The sequence below is a fragment of the Herpailurus yagouaroundi genome, unplaced genomic scaffold, assembly GCF_014898765.1.
Source record: "Herpailurus yagouaroundi ecotype Mexico unplaced genomic scaffold, PumYag 186, whole genome shotgun sequence".
In the NCBI taxonomy this organism is placed as follows: Eukaryota; Metazoa; Chordata; class Mammalia; order Carnivora; family Felidae; genus Herpailurus; species Herpailurus yagouaroundi.
The window spans coordinates 44,134,052-44,159,139 of NW_024412417.1; the positions used below are offsets into that span (position 1 = coordinate 44,134,052).

At 50.6% G+C, this 25,088-nt stretch overlaps 1 protein-coding gene across 5 annotated transcripts in view; it reads right to left on the reverse strand.

Moving 5' to 3' along the window:
- Positions 1-641: 641 nt before the first annotated feature.
- The window catches only part of FAM135B (family with sequence similarity 135 member B), a 289,972-nt gene continuing 265,525 nt past the window's right edge, over positions 642-25,088 (reverse strand). For 3 of the 5 annotated variants that reach the window (XM_040494486.1, XM_040494487.1, XM_040494490.1), the window contains 9 exons: positions 22,964-23,118; positions 16,104-18,081; positions 14,076-14,242; positions 9,606-9,697; positions 7,523-7,620; positions 6,078-6,229; positions 3,706-3,816; positions 2,171-2,284; positions 642-1,768 (listed from right to left, as the gene is read on the reverse strand). In XM_040494486.1, the coding sequence (XP_040350420.1) occupies positions 1,563-1,768; positions 2,171-2,284; positions 3,706-3,816; positions 6,078-6,229; positions 7,523-7,620; positions 9,606-9,697; positions 14,076-14,242; positions 16,104-18,081; positions 22,964-23,118 (3,073 nt within the window). In that variant the 3' untranslated portion in view covers positions 642-1,562. The remainder of the gene's footprint in view (positions 1,769-2,170; positions 2,285-3,705; positions 3,817-6,077; positions 6,230-7,522; positions 7,621-9,605; positions 9,698-14,075; positions 14,243-16,103; positions 18,082-22,963; positions 23,119-25,088) is intronic. The other 2 variants (XM_040494488.1, XM_040494489.1) reach the window with 2 other exon arrangements.

The window sequence follows — 25,088 nt, forward strand, 5'->3', positions numbered from 1 at the left end:
CGTTGGTTTCTCGTTGGTCTGCATTTGTTTTGTAAAGTCTCACTGTTAATATGTGAGGACTAAAATTCTCAGATGAGCCAAGATTTGCTTGGTTTTATGACCATGGCACTGGTGACCTAAGGTCACGGTCCAGGTGCTGGGACCGGGAATCTGGTCGCAGGTGATTTTCCGCACTTTAGAAGGGGATTTTGCAGAAACAGGAGCCTCTGCCTCCTGAAGATGGGTCTCTGTGTTAATCATCCCTACTGTCCTGGTCCACGTGCTCCTTTAGTACAACTAGGTGATTCTCCGGCCTTCCTTTAGGCCAAGAGTCTACACAGTCTATGAGACCATATCAAACGTCCCGGCGATTTTCAAAACTTCCCTTGAGTCATTTGCCACTAACTATTTAAGCTGGGTCCGCCATCTGGCTGCTGTCCTCCTGTCTGATCTCACTGTTGTCCCTGTTGTCCATTGTGTTTTATCAATGGTGACCTCTCCTAGCCCTTTATTTTCCTAAGGCAAGAAGACATTTCTATGGAAAGATAACCAGCACCTTCTTAGAGCTCCCCTGAGGTTTGTAATCCAGCACTCCTCCGTTTAGATGTTTCTCCTTCCACGGAGAGAAGCAGCGGCTGGCCATGGTAATGGTTTTATTTGTATTTTTTTTTTTTTTTTTTTTTTTGCAGTTGCATCAAATGCTAACATAGCATTTCTTTGGAGGCGTATCAGCAGAAGCCTGACGCATGTGCATTAATCCCAGCTCCCCCTTCCGCTTTACCCCTCAGATTTACCCTAAGTCCGTTTTCCTGACTACAGACAGATTTAAGCAATCACAGAAGTAACCTGTGGGCCAGGGCTCTGCATAGACAGTCTGGAGAAGCAGGTGAAGCAATGAGTTCACCTCGTCCCCTCTAGTTACTTCTCTTTGTAACAAACCTGCATCAGAGCATCACCGTTACCCCCCGCCCATACCTTACATCACCCAACCCACTGCTGCCAACGAAACAGAATCGGAGTTTATAAAGCATTCCTTTGCCCCTTGTTGAGAAAACACGAGGAGAGAATGATCGCGTGGGCATCGCACTGTCTCGAACGAGTGGCACATGTGAATCTATCGAGGATTATATGTACACAAATATGTTCCACTTCTGCACAGAGATTAACCTGAGTTCCGAAATGCTTGTATGCACTTAGTTGAATCAGAATGATAAAGCTATGAGCTAGAAACCTACCGGACAAACCTAGTAAATCAAGAACGATCTCTCTGGGAGCCGGTGGTGGATAAAAAGGTGGGCTCGCCAACTCCCAAGTATTCTGTTGCTTTATTTTGTCATAGTTTCCCTCCATATCTTGAAGGAGACTCCAGGTGGCTAGACAGGTTCGGGCAAAGTCTTGTCCTTCTGCGTTACTTTCCCAAATCTCCAAAATGGAAGCACCTCGAATGGCCGGTCCCACCCCACCCTCCTTGCCTCGGTGCCTTCCTCTCTGAGCTCTTCCTGGAGTGGCAGCGGGCTGTACAAGGACGTCTCAGCTAAAGCTCTCGCGGATCGCCAGGCTTCCGGCAAGGCCCCCGCCCCCTACTACTTGAAGTATTTGAGCCCCGCCACCAGGAAGAACTTCTCCAGGAAGAGCTCTGAGTCCAGCACGGCGATGTGGGCGGCGCGGCCAATCAGGGCGTTGGCAGTGTTGGGCAAGGCGTGGAACACGTTGTGTCGGATCAAAGTGCAGTCCTTGGCCTCAACCAGAGGGCGCAGAAGGTTATTGATCATCTCCGCGTACACGGGCCCTGGGAGGAGGGGAGAAGGAGGTGAAGTCGGGGCAGAACCGGCCAGTGGGATCTGGAGAAAAACACTGGGCCTGCTGGGTCCCCATCCCAGGAGGGGGGACATCCCAGTGCCCAAAGGCGCTGTCGATTTCACGAATTTACTTGGGCTTTTTACATCAGAAAGCCGGGGGAGGGGGGCGCCTGGGTGGCTCAGTCAGTTCAGCATCTGACTGCAGCTCAGGTCATGATCTCACGGTTTGTGAGTTCGAGACCCACTTCTCTCTCTCTCTCTCTCTCTCTCTCTCTCTCTCTGTCTCTGCCCCTCACTAACTTGTGCCCTCTCTCTTTCAGAAAAAACAAAATCCATATAAAAAAACAATCAATCAGAAAGTTGGTTAAAAAAAAACATTACATGTGGCTTACCCGTATGTCTGTCTTTGAGGGCAGTTTTGCACATCTCGATCCGGGCTGAATGAAATGGCACGTAGCGATCTTGGGGAGAAGCTACCAGCACGACATTTTTAAAATACTGCAGACCTGAAGGAGCCGGGAGGGTGCCTTTCACCAGGCGGCTCCCCCTGCCCTCCTGGTTCGCACACACTCTGTGAACTTGCCCCGGGAGAGGGGAAGAGGGAAGAGCAGCTGGCTGTGGCACTGTTGTCCCATTAGCCACAGATGCTGAAGGGACGCACGGAGAGAGCTGCTCTCAAGGGGGGGAAGGGGAGCTGCAGGCAGGTGACAAGGGAACCTCTCTGGGCAGCGGCACTGAGTGCATAAGGAAGAACGCCAGTGTTGACTCCACCTTCTCAACGGGGACAGCCCCAACCTGCGGGGCTCATCCCATCACCCGGAGGAGGAAGACGGCCTCTGAACGCGCCTCCTTGCCTGCAGCCGGTCTCCGGTGCTGGGACAGGGGGGCCAAACGGCACAGCGTGTCCCTTCGTCCTCAGACCCCAGCACGGGCCAGCAGACACTGCCCCCCCAGGCCCTCAGCCCAGTGCCCCTCCAGCACGGTGGGACCGCTCATCCCGGGTCACATCCCAAGACCACCCGCTGGGAGCCAGCCTGCCTCAGTGGCTGGCGGATACAGGGCAGGACCGTAAGGACCAGCCGCGGGCCCCATCTCAGGACAGCTCTGCAGGGTCAGCCCAGCTCCCGAGCTCTCTGTGCCGACCACACCGTCGTCCAGCTTCCCCTCTGCCTTCCTTGCCCCCCGGGGCCGGGGGGAGTCTGGAAGGCTCGGCGTGGCACAGACACACGGTGGACAGGACTTGCCCGGGGACCCACGCCAGGCGGCAGCCACGCCGGACTCACATTCAGACAGGTGCAGACACGTCAGCAGGGGCAGCGTCCACAGGACCACAGGGAGGGGGACATGGGACCGAGGCTGCGCCAGGCTGGCCTGCCCGGCAGGACTGAGCAGGCCACCCGGTCACCTCTCTGCTCCCTCCCTGGACACACAGACCACTGCTGCTCTCTGCTCCCACAGCACAGACGGGGACTTCAACACGTCTGTGCGTCTCCTAGTCCACTGGGGGCGAAGGTGTGACTTCAGCCCTGCCTGGGACAGACTCCTGTCTCCCCCTGCACCGCCCACCCGAACGGACAGTGCTTATGTGCCCTTTCTGTGGGGGGATCCCGACCTGGGAAGGAGTAGACCCAGGGCTTGTGACTGGGGCACAGACGGCTTGGCAGGAAGTAGCAGCCACAGCTTCTGTGTGCCGAGAGGACCCCTACGCACACCTCGGCTGGTCTTTGGTGCCCTTCCTCGGGGGCAGCTGAGTTTGTGAGTCACTGTCGGGCTCCCTGTGAGCTGAGGAGGCTGTGTGTGCTGGGCCTCCTCACTACACCCTTCCCTGAGCAGGCTGACGCCGTGGTGAAGTGATCTGGGGTCTCACGGCTGGACCCCCAGCTCCCACTCGTGACCACAGCCACGTGCTGCGGAGGAAGGCCCTCACCTGTTTTCTGGCTGAGTTGGTAGAGGAAACATTTGCGTAGATCAGCATTATCCCTGAAGGTCAGCTGCAGAAGGGACCCGGATTTCTTTAATTTCTGCATGAGCCACAAGCCTAGAAAGACAAAAACGCAAGAAAAGAAAAACGAAAGAAAGAACATAAAGAGAGCAAATAATAATAATTGGGGAGGGGTTAACGTGAAACTGTGGTTTTTAGTGAATTTTAAAATAAGAGGGAAGTAGGCACTTTGGCAATTCTTCCCAATTCTTGGGAAGTTGGGGTAAATTTTTCTCAGGTACCCGTGGCGGGGTTATAAAATCAAATGATACGGCGATCGGCATTAAGAGTCCTGACACTTCCATACCCTTCGGCCCATTTGATCTCCTCCCATAAATCTAGCCAAAGGAAATAATCCCAAACGCAGAGCTGTAGGTAGGAATGGTCCTTACAGATCCACGTAGCACACAAACTGAAAGCAGGCTTCCATGTCAGAGTCTATCCCTGACCTTGGTTATGGGGGCACCAACGCTGATGGGGACTATGACATCACCACGACAAAAGTGAGTTTCATACAAACGCAAGGGAATGAATACAATGCGGTTCTTTTTGGAACATTGCAAGATTATAACTGTGAAAAAAGTGAAATGTGGTTTAAATCACTTGTTTCTACCCAAAGATGGCTGCCCCGGTTTGTGAGGACAGAGAGAACGGCCAAGGAGCCGTCTTCCATTTGTCATGATCATTTCCAGTAATGCCCTTAAAATAACGGAAAGGCAGACAACCGATCTGCCCCATCGGTGAGGAAGGTCAGCAGCCCAGTCTGCCCTGAGGGTCAAGCAAGGTCAGGGGAGCAGTGGCAGGAGGCTGGGAGCTGGGCAGGGCGCAAAGAACCTCGGGGTGGCCCAAGGTGCCACCTAATGGATTGGGGCGATCGGGGACCACTGAAGTCTTTGTCAGGAGCGTGATTTAATAAACTAGCTGCTAAGCGAGACCCGATGCCTTCCTTGGGCTCCAACAGTCACCGGCCCCTGGGGAGCATCCGTGCGATCTGCTGGGCAGTCCATCCCCATCACATCCCTCGGGGCCCTTCATCATCAGGCTTTTGCTGAGAGCACCACTGTCATCTTCTGCCCCTCTCGGTCACCCGGTGTTTCTGTTGTTTGCTGATTACACCATGCTTCTATGCTATTACACGCACTATTTCTTCTGCACCAGAAAACGTGTCCCACCGTTCACTACCTTGGAAAGTCTGCTCACTATCCAAGAGTCATTGAACCTTGCTTCCTTACCCTCCGTGGTGTCCCCAACCTGACAGGACAGAGGAAATTGTGGGAGCCTCAAAGCTGCGGGCCGTGCCAGTGAGAAGAAGAGAATCCGGCTACGGGTGATGCGTGTGTGTGTTAGCAAGCTTCTTCTTTCCTTCTGCTTAATCCTCAACAATTCTCACACGCGCGTGCGCGCACACACACACACCACCGCACACAAAGAGAGATGATACACATGTTTACAGACATGCAAAGGTACACAACATACACAGTCACATCATAAATGTATCCATGTCTCAAATGCATCCATACAGACACACAAACAGACACACATACACAGCCCCATTTTAAAAAGTAAGGATGGGGCACCTGGGTGGCTCAGTCGGCTAAGTGTCCGACTTCGGCTCAGGTCATGATCTCACAGCTTGTGAGTTCGAGCCCCGTGTCGCGCTCTGTGCTGACAGCTCAGAGCCTGGAGTCTGCTCTGGATTCTGTGTCCCCCTCTCTCTCTGCCTCTCCACTGTTCACGTGCACTTTCTTTCTCTTTCTCCCTCTCTCAAAAATAAATAAACATTAAAAAAAAAAAAAAAGGAAGGAAACTAAGTAGCAGAGAGATGAAAATGTCTTGTCCAGAGTCGTCATGCTGAAGGCTGAAAGAAGGTGCCACCTGTGAGGCAGGAAGTGGGGCCTCCCTGGGCCCTGAATCTGCCTGCTTCTTGGTTTTGGACTTGCAGCCTCCAGACTGTGAGGCATACACTTCTGTCGTTTACGAGCCACCTGGTCTGTGAGGATGTGTCACCACAGCCCGAACAGCCCCAGGCCCCGTGCCCCCTCCACACTTCTGTGCCTCAGTCTCTTGCAGCCACGACCCAGGGGCATCACGCTTCTGTTCACAGATGAGATCCTGGGGCGCATCTAGTCTGAGCTCACTCGACTCACAAACGAGAGGCCCTCTCTCCGAGGCCAAAGCCTTTGCTCGGCATCCCGTGCCTGAAGAGGCTCGGAAGCCACCAGATTCCACCGAGGAGAACATCTGCTTCTGGTTTCATCTTCCCACTGCTCCGAATGGATAGCGGGGGGCGGGGGTGACGGGGCTTGGGCGAGTCTTACCTGTACTAACCAGCGTGCTGTTGTTGTACAGGGTCCCCAGGTGAGGCCCGGACAGCGACAGGAATGTGTGCAGTTTGTTGAGGTAATACCGGAACCGGGGCCGCGTTAGGACCGACCGGATGATGATGTTGCCAAGGGAGTGGCCAATGAAGCTGTTAGGACAGAAACGGCGCGTGAGCGCGGCCTCAGGAGGCCGGCGGCTGGGCGGGCGGCACCACGGGGTCCGCCTCCCTCCCCCACCCCGATTCGGGGGAACGGGCAAAGAGAATGAGGGCTGCTACCCCATCCTCGCTGGGTTTCCAGATCCCGGCCACAGTTCGCCTGAGATGGAGGCCTTGGGAGCGAGGCCGCTGTTGCCCAGCGTGGCCGGAAGTGCGGGCGTGTGGCCCGGCTCTCCGTTATTGCAGCATCCCTGTGTGCCCTCTGTGTCTCCTCCCCAGCCACCCGGGGGTGCTTTCTGAAATACACACCGGGCACTGAAGCATCCTGCTCGTTCACAGGACGAAACCCCATTTCCTTGGCCCGGCCTACGAGGCCCTTCACGACCTGACTTCCGACGGCCTCTGCAATGTACTCATTTCTCACTGTCATTTCACACTTATTGAGTCGCCCGCTGTCGGCTCATGCCGTCTGAGACCCTCCTACATGCTCGGCTCCAGTCACACATCTGTGGGCCCAACACACCGTCATCATCCAATCGAGGGCCGGTCGATCGAAACCCTAGCACACGAAAGGTATGCAGCGCCCCACCTCTGCTCATGGTGAGCGTAAAACAGGCCACGTACGGAAATGAACAGGAGTCTACGAGATTGCTTTCCCTCGCTGGTGGCCTGTGACTTTCACCTCATCTCTACAGGCCTCTGACTCCTCATGGTGAGATATAGAAGGGACACTTTGTCTCTGAGGCCTCAGCGGGCTAATGCCCGTGGAAGGACACCCCACCGTGTCCACAAAATGGCAAACGCACAAAGACACAAGCCATTTACTGCCACTTGAATCGCGAAACATTTCAGCCAAGCTAACTGCCACAGTGGAAGGAGGGAACGAGCGCAGACGGAAACCTCTCACCAGGCAGTGACGTGTTCCGCTGGGTGCCACAGGACGCCGGGGCTGGTCCCGCCTGGCGGGTGGGGAACCAGAGGCTCCGAGATTTGGGAAGCTTGCAAGAGTCTGCATGGCCCAGTCGGTACTCGGACGTGTGAGTGTGAGAAGAATAACGGTTCAAACCGAGGGATTTTTGTTGGAGCCCAGTCCCTTCCTACTGAGCTACCCAACGTTCCTCCTCCCCAACTCGCTTCCGCTCTGGGAGTCGTCTACCCCAGTAAGTCACAAGTTAGCCTGTCACGGTGGCGGACAGAAGGCAGTACTCTGAAGCTGTATGCAGCCAACATCCAGGAAGGTCACCCCTCTTCCCCCGGCATTAACTCCCTGTGGCTTCCTTTTACCTAATTCGGGATATGGAGAGGTTGTACAGCTGGATGTGCTGAATGATCTCATCCAACAAGCGATCTGTCATGGTATCAAAGTCTGCAAATGTGTCCACCTGGAAGAGGAGAGAGGGGACGGCTGTCGGGCGGGGTCTTCCCTGGGGCACGGCGGCACGTTCTGGGAACTGTGCTGGGATCACAGGGGGCAGGGGGTTCAGCGCCAAGGAAAGGGGCTCACAGCCCGGGGCTCTAAGGAGGACACTCGGGACGCTGGAGAACCCTCAGTCAGGAGGGTGGCTGGAAACGAACGGGAGAAGCAGGATGGACAGACCAGGCAGCTCCTACCGCCACGTCACGTGCCAGGCACTGCACGTGCCCGCTGACTGCTGGCCCCACCGCACCGCGAGGAGACGGGCTCCGAGGGTGAGCCCCATGCCACCAGGACTCGCACCCAAGCCTGCCTGGCCTCAAAACCCTGCCCTCTCCCCAGCTTAGCCTCGAGACCGCACTCCCAGGCCATGTCCAGGGAAGGATCCAAAGCCATCAGTGACTCCACACGGATTGTCAGAGGACACGGGCATCAAAGGAAGAGGAGAAACGTCATCTGTGTCTTTGAAAACCTTCAAGGGAGGGCATGGGGAAGACAGGCTAGGTTGGTTTATATAACTTCAAAGGTGAACTTTCGGAAACAGATGGGAACTCTGGGGAGGGAGATCCAGGGCCAACATGAAAACCATTTCTCACTAGTGGAACTGTCGGCCAGTGTCATGGGCTCCCTGCACCTGCACGGGGCACCGGCTCCAGAGGTGAACAACAGGCCTTATGAGTATTCACCAGGGTGGGGAAGGAGAGGAGTGGAGAGAAGGCCTTTGGCTCACTGTCACCTGCCATTCAATGGTCCTTGAGGCTCTGGAGGGATGAAACGCTCTGGTCAATGTCTCAGTGTCACAGAGGGGGAAAGAACCACGTCTGCAGGCCAGCTCTCCTGCTTACAGGACCTGCGCCCGGAACTGTTCTTCCCCAGTGCAAACCTGTCTCCTCCAAGTCCTGAAGGCGGACCATGCAGCCTGCTCCTTAGCCGCGGTGTAAGGATTCGGTAAACTATTCGCATCACAGTTAAGACAGAGGCCGCTATGTTCGAGACCCCCCCAGCCTTCCAGGCCCTGTTTCCTCAGCTGTGTACTGTTGTTAACTTAACAGGGGTTATTGAATACATGGTAGCAATTACAAGGGCGGAGCAGACTTTGATGAGAAATGTTCTGGAGGACAGAGTAGGTTTAAAAACTGACAGCAACTAGGGTGCTTTCATTTGCTTATTTTTTAAGCTTTTTTTTTAACTTTATTTTGAGAGAGACAGAGAGAAGGGGAGGGGCAGGGAGAGAGGGAGAGAGAGAAAGAATCCCAAGCAGGCTCCACACTGTCAGTGCAGAGCCCAACACGGGGCTCGAACTCACGAACCGTGAGATCATGGCCTGAGACGAAATCAAGAGTCGGAGGCTTAACCGACTGAGCCGCCCGAGCACCCCTGACCAGGGTGCTTTTAAAGGGATGTACTGGAAATCCACTTGCTCATGACGTTTACAACTTTCAAGAAATAATGACAACAGGTCACGGAATATAATCATTCCTGAGTGACCACCCCCCGCCCCCGACACACACACCAATTCATGACTTCTGTTAGATCCAGTCCAATGGTCCCCAGGGTACCCTGGTTAAAACCCTCTGCCATGAGGGCTGCATCACAGGGGCTGAATTATGCCTGTGACAGCCCCCTTCACCCGGTAGAGACGCAGGGACACTCCCATCATTTATGCTCTGTGGGTGACAGCTCAGAGGCCAAAGGCCCCAGGCACCTGACGGACATCTTTTCACTCCGTACTATTTCTGCACCCTCCAAAAGGAAACAATGACTCATTTCTTCCCAGCCCATCTTGAATGCTGACCAGTGCTCTCTGGCAGGCCCCCCCTTCTAGCTGAGCGTCCTTGAACAACCAGGGTGACTTTAGGGGTTTCATATAGGACATCATTGAGGGATTCTTTTAGTTCTGATGTGGGTTTTTTTGTTTTGTTTTGTTTTTATTTTTTATTGTTTTGGTCATACCTGATTCTTCTCGGACATTAGGAAGTCCAGCTTTCCTTCCGGAAGTCCCAGCTCTATGAAAGTCTTCACCAGGCGGAGGTCTGCACTGTTCCCTAAAAACGAGAGACACCCCCACCCCAGACTCACGGTTACTCATATCAAAACTGACACACAAGGGATTCAGCTCCCCCTCTTCTCCGATCCCCCCAGGTCCCATTTGTTCATGAAGCAGATAATAAAAACAGCTAAAACAAGTCCAACCTAGAGGTCCTGTGCTTCCCCCCACCCCCCCCCCCCCAACACAAGGTCACGGCCTTTCTAGTAGTCCTACCTCAGGGGAATTACTGCCTGATCCATGACTGTGTGACTCATGAACATTCCACACACAGAACAATCACAGATACACTCACTCCTCCTCCTCTACAGACACTTCTGTTCACGGCAAGGGGTGCCACTTGCTGGCTGACGGGACGCGATATGACATCTACATGTCCCTCCTTCAAGTTCCTGCTTAATACAAAGTCTAGTTCTGCCACTTACAGCCAGCAAGTCCCCCAGACCGGCCAGTGGGGGCATAGTTCTATCTGCAACAAAATGACAATCGTCCTTGGGAACAGGAGTCATGCAAGTGCCAGCTTCATGGACTCCGTCTGGTCCCCAGTGACCACCGGGACAGAGGAATGACAGCTTAGGAATCTGGGGCATCTTGTAGCACCCGACGTAAAAATCACGTGGAGAATGCATCTAATAGAACAGACTAAGCTTCGTATTCAAGTATTCTTGGGCGTACATTTCAGGCAGACTATGGCGCTCAACTCCATCTTAATGGATATTTGACCTATTCCTCCAACGGGTCCCTGCAGAGTCGAAAGCTAGAAGCTGGTCGGTGGATAGATAGGTGACCTATTTTACCATATAACCAGAGTTTCAAAGTAGTTTGTAAACCATCAGTGATAGATCTGAGCCTAATGAGCCACCCAGGCGTCCCTCTTCCTATTCATTTCTGACAATACAATTAGGCCCTTTGGCCCCGTCATTGTTCTTATTTAAAGCTACCTACTGACATTCCAGGACATGGCCTTCACAGAGAAGAGGAGCAAGTGTTTGTATTCAGCATGAGGAGTCTAAGTAAGGGACGATAATGTCCCCTCTCCTTCAGCCGCTGAGAGAGAGAGAACTCGCTGTAGCTCAAAACATTCTCAGAAAATATGATCGGACAAGGTGTTACACTGAGGGTGTTTACGAGCCTAGAAATCTTGGGCTTTGGGGAACATCACGAAGAGTTGTATGAATACTCATAACTCTTACCAACTTCTTCGGTTCTCTGTTGATATAAACATATCCTGGGAAGTGGAATTTGAACAAGTGGGTCCTGTACAACCCTGTAGAGTCTGGACCTATGTACCTGGAGCTGAAGAAGTGACCTTCAAAAGAAACCTGCGTGTGGGGCCCCTGGGTGGCCCAGCTGGTTGAGCGTCCGGCTCTGGATTTCAGCTCAGCTCATGATCTCAGGGTTGTGGAACTGAGCCCCGTGTAGGACACTGCACTGGGTGTGGAGCCTACTTGAGGTTCTCTCCCCCCGCCCCCGCCCCTTCCCTGCCCCCACTCTCCCTCTCTCCTTCTAAAAAGCAAAACTAAAAAAATAAAATAAAATAAAAAAACCTGTGTGTGATATCACTTGTCTTTCTGAAGATCTTCTGCCCAGTAGATAAGCCTGTACTTGTACTTGTCAGCACAAGGTTTCTGACATCGTTCAAACATTGGTGAAGCTTCTCTGCTCCTTCTCCAACAGGCACGGTGGGAAAAAAAAAACAAAACAAAGAACAAAAGCCTCTGGCCTGACAAGCTTCCTCATTTTAAGGAAGAGATTGAGGGTCTTTCCTATTTTAATTCACTATCAGATAAGAGGGGCACGCGGGGCACGCGCCACATGATGCTGAGCTGACCGTAGCTCCCGTGTCACGTGGTGCTGACAAGCGAGAGAGTCACTGTGTCTGCGGCCCTTCTGATCGGAAGTTCCACTTAATATCAAGTCCGTCTTCAGTAGCTGCTTACTTTATGAGACAGACGCGTAAGTCTCAAGCACCGTCTTCTGACGGTGGGGCCGCTCCAGTAAGATTATCTTCGTTTCACTGTGATTACTTTTAGCATTACTCTCCTGGGTGGCAAGTGATTCCAGGATTTTATTTGTGGTAGTCATCTGACGTTTCTTTTTATAAAATAAATACATTCCAAAAACACGCCAATTGCAGTATGAAGTTTGCAGTCATAGTACAAGGTACCTGGGTGGAGTAAAACTGGGGAAGGGTATGTGAACGGCTGGGATTTGGGAAGTGCTGAAGTCAGCGCTGAGCGGGGACAGCTCACTGGAGGGAGAGCCATGGGTGACCAGACACAGTGGTGTGGGATGCACACATCCCTGGGAAAGGCAGGGAGTTGATGCAACCGGAGGAGGGAGAGGGCAGGAGGTGATGGCGGGGAGGGTAGGAACATACAGGGCTTTTCATGCTAGGAGCATTCTGAGACAGGAGTTTTATCTTCTAGCAGCTACAAAGAAGAGTTTTCAGTAATGGACTGGCATGACCAGATCCTTTTTAAATTCCTATTTATTTATTTTGAGAGAGAGAGAGCACAAGCAGAGGAGGGGCAGAGAGAAAGAGAGGGGCGGGGGGCAGAGAGAGAATCCCAAGCAGGACCCATGCTGTCAGTGCAGAGCCAGATGCAGGGCTCGAGCCCACAGACCATGAGATCACGACTTGAGCCTAAATCAAGAGTTGGACGCTTAACCAACTGAGCCACTCAGGTGCCCCTTGACAAGATCTTTGTAAAAGATAACTTAAACGGCGATGGGGACCGACGTTTGGACAGGGGAAGAGATGAACTTGTTGGCATAACGCAGAACAAAACCATGGGCTCTGGAGCCTGACAGTTCCACTGGGTTTTCACCTTGGCTCAACCACATTAACTGTGGGAACTTACACACGTCACTTAGCTTCCCCCTGACTCAGTTTCCCCAGTGATAATGGGACAATAACAACACCTACTCTGCAGGGCGGTTGTGATGATCAATGGCATTCATATGTGTCAAGTATCTAGAAGGACGTCTGGCCCCTGATGAGTCGATACGATAAACCAATGCTACTGCTGCCTCTCCGCCCTTCATCTTCCTCCTCTTCCTCCCGCCTCCCCCCGCCCCCCGCCGCCTCCTCCCCCTCGTTCTCGTCCTCCCCCTCCTCCCCTTCCCCCTCTTCTTCCTCCTTCTCCACTTCCTCCTCCTTCTCCTCCTCCTCCTCCTCTAAAATCTATTGTTCACCACTGGATTATTGGACACTTCACCAAATAGACCCGTTAGACCAAGTGTCCTGGTACCCAAGGCATATGGCCAGACAATAAAACGCATTAGCCCCCAGGTTGAAAATTAAGAGTATAAAGAAGAGTGTGTCCTTGAAGGACAGCACACCACCACTCCCTAATAAATTGTCAGCAGAAGACTGTGACCACAGGTTTTGCCACTCGTCACCTATGTCGCCGCAGGGAAGTCCTTTCTCTTGCCTGACACTAGTTATGCACTGGAGTCCATACAAAGTGGATGTCCATCATGTTCCACATTCCAGCTTTCAGATTAATTATGATGTAAACTTGAGCTTGAGGAGAACTCAGACACCCGTACCCCTAGTTGATCTGATCGCTTTCTTCAGCCAGTTAGGGAGAAGCTGAAATTCACGAGGGGAGGCAGGAGCAAGTTCTTGCCTTTGGTCCAGGCTGAGCTGGTAAGTTCTGTTATCTTACAGCACAGCGCCTTTGGACTGACCTCAGAAACCCTAAAGAGACCTGACACTGGGGACTAGGTCATTTAGGGGGCAGGGTAGGGAGGAGCCTTCCCCCCTCCCTTCTCTCTTCCCTTGGACCGCATTGGCTAATCTCACGAAGTTAAGAACTTTTTAAGATCAGGAACCATGTTGGGTCTCTGCAATCCCAGAATTTGGTACAGTGCCTGGTGTTGCCCCATAAGTGAGAAATGAATAAAAGTAGGCAACAGCATAGCTTGGGCCACTAACCTGAGCCCCTCGAAATGAATCCACTGAATTTCTCCCCTCCTTCTATTGACTCACGGGTCTCATTAATCCACACATTCTAACTACTCATGCATCCCATTAATATTTCATTCCATCCATCCATCCATCCATCCATTTGTTCTTTTATTTTTGTTCATTAGTTCCATTCATTATTCATTTCTTCCTTCCTTCATTCCATTAATTATTCCATTACTGCATTATTGCACTTTTTTATGTATTTCATTTACTTAAAAGATTTTTGGGTCAGAGATCTCATCGTTGGGCACAAGGCCATGTCATTTCCCTAGACCAACATGCCACCACTCCATGGTTGCTGGTGACACAGTTGAACAAGTACCTGACTCAAATTAACTCATAAATATCATAAATGGTTTATGGCACAGAATTCTGCGGAGGAACCCTTTTTGGGACTCACCATCTAGGCCATGGACACAGACTACCAGGTGAATCCCATCTTCCAAATTTTCTTCCTCTTCCTCTGGTGGGAAATATGGTATATCAGAAGCTAGTACAGATAAGTCACTGTACAGAAATCCAGCAATCTTCAGTTCTTTTTTAAATTTTTCTTTGGCCTGATAAAAACTGGAGAATACACTAATTAATCAGAAGCCACGCTGTGTGTGCCGTGTTGAGCAGCAGATGAGTTGAGCTGGGGGGTGGAAATGATGCACATGTACAAAGACGTGTCTGCGAGCAGCAAAGGCAGGATATGAGGCCCCGGGAGATGCTGGTAAGGGGAGCTTTTTCCTCCACAAGGAGCCAGGAAAGTGTCCCGGGAAAAGCGTTACTGGCTTGGTTTCTGCAGATTTCTATGTGGTTTCTGCATGGAATGGGACTTTTAAGATTCTGTTCAGCTCTAGGGATCCATGCGATCCTTGAAAAGATCTCCCCAGAGGGAAAGTTTCCCAAAGTGGCCCACAAGGCCACCAGGGCTTGGACTCCACCTGCTTCTCAGCAGCATCTCCCAGCCTCCGAAGGGAACACACTGCTCATGTTTCCCTGCGTGAATTAAGTTCGCTTACTCCTATGCCTTTGTGCATTCGGGCCTGTCTGAGATGCCTTCCCACCGGGCTTGCCTGATTCTTGGGCAAGGTGGTAGTTAAGAGCACAGACTTGGGAGTCTGACTGCTAAGGTCAGAATCTCAGCTTTGACATTTACTAGCTGTGGGCCACCCACGTAACCTCTCTGCATTTCCTTTCCTCATTTGTAAAAGGAGAAGACACGATTATCTAACTCATAAAACTATTCTGTATGTCAAGCGATATACGCAAAATGCTTAGAACAGTCCTCCAGACTGATTCAATAGTAAAAAACAATGACCTATTACCAGACTTATCACCATCATCATCATCACCGTCATCACCACCACCATCATCACCATGTGTCTCGTATTTGCTCTGTAGTCGTGTCTAAAGTTTCCCCTAGCCACCGTCTCTATGCACACTCACCACCCAGATTGGGTCCTTCTCCTGGCTCAGCTGTGCACACACGGGAACCATCCCATCTACCCAGCTGCCCTCTCTCACTTCTCTTGTGTTTCTGTCTCCCCGTTAGGCTGGAAGTACGGTGCCAGCCAGGACAACCCAACCAGGCTTGGGGCACTGCTTGTTCTCTGTTTGCTAAACTGACAACAGGAGCGTAATAGGTACTTAATGTTCTTTATAAGTAAGGGATCCAAAGTTTACCTGCTTGTGCAATCTCTTTCGTGGATACCGTGAATAGGTAACTCTCCATCATTTTGTAGGAGAGCAATCAAATGATTCCACGATATACTTAATCAAATGTATAGTTCATAGATGAGGGATCACTATGAATACAAACCCAATGAGAGGATGCAGGGATGGATTTTGGCATTGCAAAAGGGGTGATAAATGTAGGAATTGTACAAGGGGGCTTAGGAGGTAAATCTGATGAAATTTCCCCAAAGCCTCTTGAGGAACTGCCCTCTCTATGTGCAAAGATAGAGGTAGGGTGACAGTCGTAAGAGAATTGTTTCTCATAATAAAAACTAAGAATAAAACCTTAAATGCCCATCTCTAAAGGAGTTTGTTAATAAATCGAGCTATACCTAGACAATATTGTTTAAACGTTAAAATAAGAATGCAAAAATAAATCTGTAAATATAGAAAAGTCCCCAATATATTAAAGTTGAAAAAAACCCTTAGAGAGTTTGTATAGAACTATCCAATTTTGGCAAAAGAAGAATATATAGGGATGTATGTAGAAAAAAAGTGTAGAGAACTTACGCAGTGGCTGTATTTGAGAGATGGGCTTACTGAGCGTGCTGACTTGCACTGTCCTGTATCTCGGACTTGTATGATAGAAGCACATTAAGTTATCTAAGTCGGGAACTAACTCCTGTCTCGACGGATGCATGGAATTGAGAAATATGTGGGCAAACCCAAATCTGTGCTGGGGTGGGTAAGCCGTCAGCAAGCTCACCTGAACATCCTCTCACTGACTTCTTCCTCCAACTTGCTGGAATGAGTGGAAACGACTCCAAAGGAACCCAAAGGTTGGTGAGTGATGGGCAATGGGGTCTGTTTGGAAGCGAATCCGGCCCTGGCAGGGGTCTCCTTGGGCACAGACGAGAAAGGGAGACACGTGGCAGTGCAAGACACGGACAGGTTGACGACCTCCACGGCTTTCAGGCTGTCCAGGGTGAAGGTCTCTGCCGGGGGCAGGTGGGACACCATAACGGAAGTGCCTGCCCTTGGCTCTTGGTCTCCTAAGACCTGGGAGTGAACGGAGTGGGTCACGGTGGGGCACGCAGTGCCCGCTTCACGCCCAGCCTCCAGGACAGCATTGGCTCCCTTGCTGAACTCTGCATCATCCATGATACAAGGTGAGCTGCTCTGCTTGCCTGCTGAGCCCAGGTCGACGGTGTCAGCAACTGCGGTATAGTTCGACGCAGGCACCGTACGGTGGGCAACAGTCTCATCATCTGAGATGCTGCTGTGGGAACGAGCTCCTTTCTCCAGTTTCAAGTCCTCAGGCATGCCCTTTGGGGTCTCCTTTAGTACTCTAGGGAAAGATCCATTCCCAGGGTTTTCAAGGGCTATGATACGCGGTATTTTTAAATGAAGACCTTTGGTTTCCACACCTGGAGGGTTCTCCGTCCTGCCATCAAGACAGCAAGGTCCTTGAGGCTCAGACTGACTCTCTTTACCTTTGGGGATGTCTATGTAACCGGGGCCCTGCTGGTTGTCGGCACCTGAAACCACCTGTGCCCCAGCGTCCCGCGTCCTGGATCCCGGGGAGTCTATGGTCTCGACGGGCACGGTGCAACTTTCAGCAAGAGGCCCACCTTGCTGCATGGCGTCTGTGTCTCCAGCAGACTCCTCCGGGCTACTGATCTGGGGTGCAGATACGGACTTGGTCAACTTGGTGAGGGCCAACTCCCGTTCCTCCTCCTCAAAAGGCAAAGAGCTAATGGAGGTGAGGGACGCCTGGATCCCGCTCGGCAAACTCGTGTTGCTCTCCGTGTGTCCGCCCTCCAAGGAGTTCCTGTGCAGGCCGTGTCTTCGAAGCAGATGGTGCAAGGCTTCCCGGTCGCTGGGTAACTCCGGGGCCCTGCTTCGCGCCTCGGACCAAGCGACAGAGCTCGGCTCACTCTCGATGCCTGAATCGGAGACGACGGAAGAAGATCTCTTGATGACCCCAGAGAGCACCGACACTTCCTCCTGCTCCTCTGAGGGAGGGTCCTTTGGGGAAGCCCTAACATCCAAGGGATCCCTCAAAGCAGAGTTCAGCGGATCGCAGGGCTCAGAGGGGATGAGCTTCAGGCTTAGCAGCACCACCTTGCCGTCTCGGTCTGCAACCTTTCCTAGAGGACTTAACTCACGGAGTGTTGTTTTCTCTGAAGAGATGGCATGTGGACCACTTGTACCTGATACCTCCTTGCCCGGCACAGTTCTGGCGGGTTCATAGTTATCTCGGGAGTGCCCACTCTCGTGCTGAGCACTAACGACCACCGTGGGTTCAGGGCCGCACGGGTCCTTATTGCTAGATTTCACATCAATGTAGGTGAGTACCGGGGGCTGGCCATCCTCTGGACCCGGCCTCCTTCTGGGCAGGTCCTCATCTGCCAGGGGACGTGTTCCAACATCGGCCCTCGGGCCAGCCCAACATTCATCTTCAGGCAAACCTGCCTTGTTCTGGACCTCACCGATTGTCAGATACACCTGAGATTCGGAGCACACATCCGCGTGTTTTGGTGTAGCTGCACTGTCATCTGCCTCTGAACACCTCAGAACTTCCTCGTCAGGGTCCATCTGGGGTGGTTTCATGGCGGGCAAGACAAGGTCTTCCCTGAAAGGTGATCTTCTATTTACAACAGGGCTCTCTTCTCTGTCTTTCAGATTCATTATTGCGGGACTTGTTTGAACATCAAAATTAGGGGAAACACTCAAACTGTGCCCTACAAAAAGAAAAAAGAAAGAAGAATGTTTGTCGTGTATGAATCTATGTCCACAGATTATCCAGAAGCCTGACGGTATAATCAAAAACTTGGCTGAGCTTTGTTCCTGGTTCCTGGCGGACAAGCCCTGAACTCGTGGAATTTCCCAAGTGATGGAAAGGTCTTTGTTATTTGTGGCTGGCAGGCCCTGAAGGCGTATGCTAGCCTGGTGACTCAAGATGAGCCCTTTAACAGTTTACGCTAAGGAAATGAGTCAGGATGGGGACTGGCCATGCGAGAAAGACCAAACACTGGTCGCCAGATAACACCAGGACAATCTCCCAGGAGAGTAGTTCAATCACGTGGCCAACGATTCAACCAACCCCAACAACAACTGTGGACACTGGGGCTTGAATGCGCTTTCCTGGTGGCACTACACATTGATTTGCCAGGATGACCAGTCCTGGGGGCACTGGTCACGGAGCTTCGTGTTTGGGACCCTTCTAGACCTTGCCTTATGGGTCTCTTCTTTGGCTGGTCTATATTTGGATCCTCTATGTTAAAACTGTAACCATAAGCATAGCACTTTCCTGAATTCTGTGAATTGTTCTAGCAAATCGTCAAACCTGAGGGGTTGGTAGGAAGCCCTGAATTGGTAGCCAGCTGGTCAGCAACACGGGTGGCCCAGGAACCCTCCAGCTTGGGTCTGACCCGGGGGCAGCCTTATCAGAGGCTGTGCCCTTGACCTGCGTAACTCAACCGAACACCAGGTAATCAGCGTAAGAATCGCCGTGCACTAATGCAAAACTGTCAGATATCATTATTCATGATTTACCTTTTACTTATCAAAACAGTTTTGACAATTACCACTTTTAAATATTAAAGCTCTTCCCTGTCTTCTGTACAGTATTGACAGTGTAGAAAGACAGCTTTGCATCCAGGAAGGTCCGCCTTCTCATCCTGACTCTGGCACAGCCGTGAGGCCTTGGACGACGACAGAATAAATAAGCCTTTTTTTCCCACCTGAGCTCACTTGCCTCAACTCTAGGATGGGCAGATTCATAGTGACCAGCAGGCCTCACAGACATAGCTCACAGGAGAGTTACGATAGGAAATGGCACATGTGGGGAAGACAGATCTCTGCCTTCTGTAGGGAAACCCTCCAAGCTTGAGCTCTGTCCCCAGGGCAATTATCCCGCGTGGCATTCAGACCACAGAGGTTCCCAGGTCACTCTGATCTTCCCGGTAGGATGGCGGGGGTCACAGCATGACCTTCTTTCTCTTATTTTTCTCTAGGGTAAACTATTATCTCTCTCATCCTCTCAGTCTCTTCTCTTCCCTCCCCCCTGCACCCCCACTTTCCCCTCTACCTCCCTCTCTTCCTCCCCCTCGCCCTCCTCCTCCCTATCTCTCTTTCTCTCCCTTCTAATAAAGCATAAATGAAAGAAAATAAGTACCTGCTATGTCTGTCTGAACCACCACTCTCTCGACAAAGCCATCTGATATGTTACTCACTTCCCATATACAGCAAACAAAAGAAGGCAGGGTTTAGGCTTTCATTTTACTTAAAACATTCAAATCCTTCATACGGTTTTCATAGAAGTTAAAGGAATATAACAACTATAGGAGGTTATGAAGTGAATCAGGAGACACTTACAACATATCAACAGCTCACACCTTGGAGTGAAATTTATGACTGGGTCAAAGAGTAGACCAAAGACTGGGAAAGAATGGGTCTCTTCCTCAGGTCGATATGTTCTTTGCATCTTGAGGGGCTGAGCAAATGTCTCTTCCTCTAGGGGAGCTTTTCCAAGGCCAACAACAAGTTAGACGTTCTCTGGGCAAACTCCCAGCATCCCCTCTACACACATGTGCTGTAACACCACCACCACGACTACCATGTACAATGGGATCCACCTGTGCACTTCCTGTCCCCACTGCAGAGAAGGGCTTGTGTTGTATGAATATCTGTGCGCCCACAGCTAACACCATGGTCGCCACATAGTCCCTGAGCTGTGTTCATAAAATGACTTGAGAACAGAACAGAAATGTAGCAGAAAAAAGGCGATTACTCTCGTGAGCTGTTTACATCGGTTTGAAAAAACCACAACGTCAGTGTGACTGAATCCATAAATAATAATTGGCAGAGCCTCTGCACAAAGTCCTGTACGAGGCCCTGGGTTAGGGAGACGGGAGGTGGGGACCAGTAATAATAATGAACTAGTCTCTCTGTCTCCAAGGGATCTTCAAAACATTGGGAAGCATACGTAGCACAGTACGGTTGGCTCTACCTGAACCACGCGGGCTGTGACCTTGGAAAATATGAATTGGGTTCTTCTGAGAAGGAGATAATGAGTCGTGCTGGGTGCAGAGAAGAGCAAAGGGCAAAGACCCAGAAGCCTGGGGTGCACAGTCTGGTCAGACATCAGATCCCATGTGAATGGAATAAGACTGAACAAGGACGTGGGGCGAGCATGAGGTTGGATAGGTAGAGAGAACCCACGATATGGATGAACTCGAATGCCCTGTATGAATGAGGAGTCTGGTCTTTAGATTAGAGGAAGACAGGAGGATTGATGGGTTCTTTGAACAAAAATGAAAGATGCCTCTGATTGATCACAGACAGTATATGCCAGGACACAGAAAGCCCAGTGAGGAGGTGGGCTGTCAAAATTAGCAACACTGGTTTCATGCCACAACTGTGCGACAAAAAAGTAGCAGAACATCTAATCCAAAGAGGATGGATGTAGTCAGATCCTAGCTCATGGTATTAGTTGACATGCATTCCTAACTGCCTTTGTGCCGATCACTCTTACGTGTTCTGTGGCTGGATCTCTCCCCTGCTCACAGTAGGCCTGCGGAATATAAATTACAATTCTTTTTGCCCAGTTTCACATGGTTACCAACGGTTGGAGAAAAGATTCAAATTCAGGCAGTGGGGCCAACCTTTAAGGCCCTTAGGCAAATGGCTCAATTGCCTTGGGACCTAGGAGTGCGGGGTACCTGGGAAAAAGGATCCAGACAATACAGACAGACTTCCCGAGTGCCTGGTACCCAGTAGGTATCTACCATGGGATTAGAGCAAACCATGAATAAATATTACTATTTTCATATGGAAATGGGACTCTTTTCTGTCCCTTTCTTCACTAGCTAAAACAATGAAATGCAAATGTGATGGCCTCATTGCAAATTACATTAAGGTCACCAACCCCTGGAGGAAAAGGAAATAGTTCTTTATTTGCTAATGGTTTTGCTCTGGGATTAAATCATCAGAGCACATTGTGAAGGAACAAAGAAGGTCAGGGAAAGCTTTGAGTGGGGAAATGGGGGTGGGGGCGGGAGGGGAAGGAGCAGGTGAGAGGTCTGTAGAGAGAAATCTTGAGGAGACAGCCAACCCTCTGAGAGCAATTGCCTTGGGGTCCCTCCTGGAAGACGGGATCCTTAGTGCTGGTGGCCCAGACTCCGCCAAGTCCCATGTCCCAAGCACATTACAGAAGCTGCTGGTTCTAAATTACATGTAGAGCTTAGAGGAAACTGCATGGGCAGATGACCCTGGAAAGACGACCCCCAGCCACATCTAAGTCTAGGGCACTGACATGGGGGAGAGTGGGTGAGGGCCAGCAGGGAAACTCCAGAAAGCCTGAGGTTGACTTGCAGCCCGAGGTTGATTTCTGTGCAAGACAACTGCACGGAGATGTTGCAGGACTGAGATTTACATCCGCTGGGGTGTCTGTTTTAACATGTACAGGAAAACAGACTGGAAGATCGGCTGCAATGAGGCCTAATGATACCATCAGGGGGTCTGATCGTGGGTGCTTATTTTAAATTTCTTCTCTAACTGTTCAACTTGCCTGTAGCTACATGACAAAACTATAACGAAAATGATCATATACACATACACACACACCTACACACGCAGTGTCAAGGCAGAGTTGGAATAAGCTTTGTCTGACCACCGGGTAGCTGGCCATCTCCAGAGCCCCTACCTTCTGGCTGTCCTACACGATGTGGACACTAGATGTCAGTTGGCTTTTATAAGCTGCATGATCTTTAATACATATTTATACTCCCGAGCCTCAGTTTCTCTCAGTGAAATAGGGCTTAGGAGGTTGGGTTGTCTGTTTTTTAATAGGATTAAAAAGATAAAACAGGTAAAACCTCCAGCGGGGTATTTTCTGGCTCTTTCAGGGACTAGGGGTTTACTTCAGCTCTGTCACCTGTGATAGCTTTGGGGCTTCCAAGAGCAGGGCTGTGCGAGGGGACAGAGGACTAACATCTCCCGAATGCCCGGTGTGCATCAGCCACACACCGCACCCCCCCACCCCCCCACCCCACCCCGCCCAGCTATCAAGTCATTAACAAACTGTGCAACACCAGCAAGACAGACTGTGATTCGGACACAAACACACAAATACACAGGAACCCGCTGTCTTTTCTCCCTGAGCTGAGTAGCTCATCTACCAATCTGATCACTGATGCAGCCTGCTTTCTCAAATACCTTGTCTGGTTCATGGCACAAAGCAAGCACTCCATAGGAGTCTGAATCGAATGCCATTAGAATTCAAAGAGAAATGATTTTATATCTGAGTTGCACATTTGGGATAAGAAAGGATGCCCATCCTATGCTCACGGTATTCTGGTGAGGGGAGAATCTGGTTCCCATTCTATAGGTGGAAACACTGAGGCACTTGGTACGATTTTACCCCAGGAGGAGTCGGGAAGGGGATCTTTACTGCAGCTGTCCTTCTGTTACATCGATCTGTCAATTGCACTGACATAAGGTCATCTCCCACTGGTGGAGCCTGAACTGACAAATGACTTCCTTGATTTGGTTCCACTGTTATCGGAAAACAAATAGGGCAAAGGACTGGGACCCGCTGTTCTCTCCAAAACAAAGACCAACCTGTTGCAGGGCAGTCTACGTATCTGTCCTCAAAGATAACCGGCAGGGTGTTCCAGTCACCATCGATGTCCAGACACTCCGCGGGCAGTGGGGGCATGGTGGTGAGATACTCTGAATTCCGGATGTCCAGAGACAGCTGGCTGTGGGTCTGTATCCTGGGGACACACGTACCGGGTTAGCACCCAAGAAAGCCTTTTTTTTTTTAAGTTTGTTTGTTTATTTATTTAGAGTACGAGTGGGGGTTGGAGCAGAGAGAAAGGGAGAGAGAGAATCCCAAGCAGGCTCCACACCATCAGCAAAGAACCTGACGTGGGGCTCGAACTCACAAACCGGGAGATCATGACCTGAGCCGAAACCAAGAGTCAACCAACTGAGCCACCCACGCACCTCTCCAAGGAGGTTTTAAATGTGTTAAGAATCGTTGCTCCAGCCCCTTATCCCAAGAAAACATTCAGAAAATGTTCAGCAGGCTCTGACAATCCACCATCTGTCTGTCCTCTCTTCCTTTCTTCCCAGCCACCTACCCAGCCCCCAGTGCCATGGTCTGCTTTGTATCCTAAGTGGCCTGGGCACTGAGGTTAGAGGTCAGCGATTGTATGACCAGGGCACTTTATCACACCCCATTTCAGTGGGAAGCAACAAATACCATTCTAGCGGAGCAGGAACTGAGTTTCTAAATGGCAGGAACCTTAAATTAGTACTTTGGAGGAAACACTTCAAGTTACGTATCCTTTACTCCTGCATTTCTAAGCTCCTATCGGTTAAGAATTAAGAACCATCGAAAATTGCTATTTTTTTTTTTTTATTGCTTACTGTGTGGACACCAGCATCCTTGATTAGCACGTAAGTTCCCCTAGTTCAGGAGCCCTGGTTTTTTGTTCTTCTAAGTAGGATTAAAAAAAAAAATGCCCCATGTTCTTCCTCCATGAACTGAATACCCTTCCACCAGCAGGAATTTCATTTCAGACTTGGAAACCACCAGTATTCCTCATTCAAAGGATTGGATGGTGGGAAACGTTTATTCCCTTCTCCTCAAGTCCCTGCAGAAGGGAGACAGTTTATTTCCTCCCACGAAGGAAAAGTATGAGCATTCTGCCATCTTCTCCATTCTGCCTCAATCACACTTGCACAAGGGGAGAAGAGGGCCTTACTGGGTTGGCCAGTTTGGGAGAAGAACTAAGCACATGTAGCTACTTTCTGTCTGACTGTCGCTCTTTTTGGAGCAGCCTGACCTCTGGAGGCCCCCACGTCACTTGTCAGCTGTGGAGGCAGGTCACCTGTTCCTGCAGCACAGCTCCACACGCACCCAGGGAAAATTCTCCCAGTCAGCACTCTTGGTGACAAATATGATAAACATATGCATATGGATATGTTACATATGAATTTTGAATATACATTTGAAATATGAATATTTTATTTCCTTCTCATTTCTCCATTGGACTTTAACCTATGGTCAAAAAGGATACAGGGCACCTGGATGGCTTGGTCAGTTAAGCATCCGATTCTTGATCTCGGCTCAGGTCATGATCTCACAGTTGGTGACATTGAGCTCTGTATCCTGCTCTGCACTGACAGCAGGGAGCCACTTGGGATCCTGTCTCTCTCTCTCTCTTTCTCTGCCCTTCCTCTGCTTGTGCGTACTCTCTCCCTCCCTCTCTCTCTCTCTCTCTCAAAATAAATAAATAAACTAACTTTTAAAAAAAGATAAGCAATGTATTATCTTCCTCAAAGCCATGAAGGCTGTAGCAACTTCCTTTATTTGTTTTTAATTTTTAAAAATGTTTTATTTATTTTTGGGACAGAGAGAGACAGAGCACGAGCAGGGAAGGGGTAGAGAGTGAGCGAGACACAGAATCTGAAGCAGGCTCCAGGCTCCGAGCTGTTAGCACAGAGCCCGATGTGGGGCTCGAACTCACGAACCGTGAGATCATGACCTGAGCTGAAGTCAGCCACTTAACCAACTGAGCCCCCCAGGCGCCCCTGAAGGCTGTAGCAACTTCCTAATATTGTGCACCTTCCTTTGAATATTTAAATGGTATTTTGTTCAAATATGCACTTCTTAGCCATCATCGGAACGTGGAATTTGCGTCCCGTTTTTAGTTTTTTACAAAGGTATACGGACCGG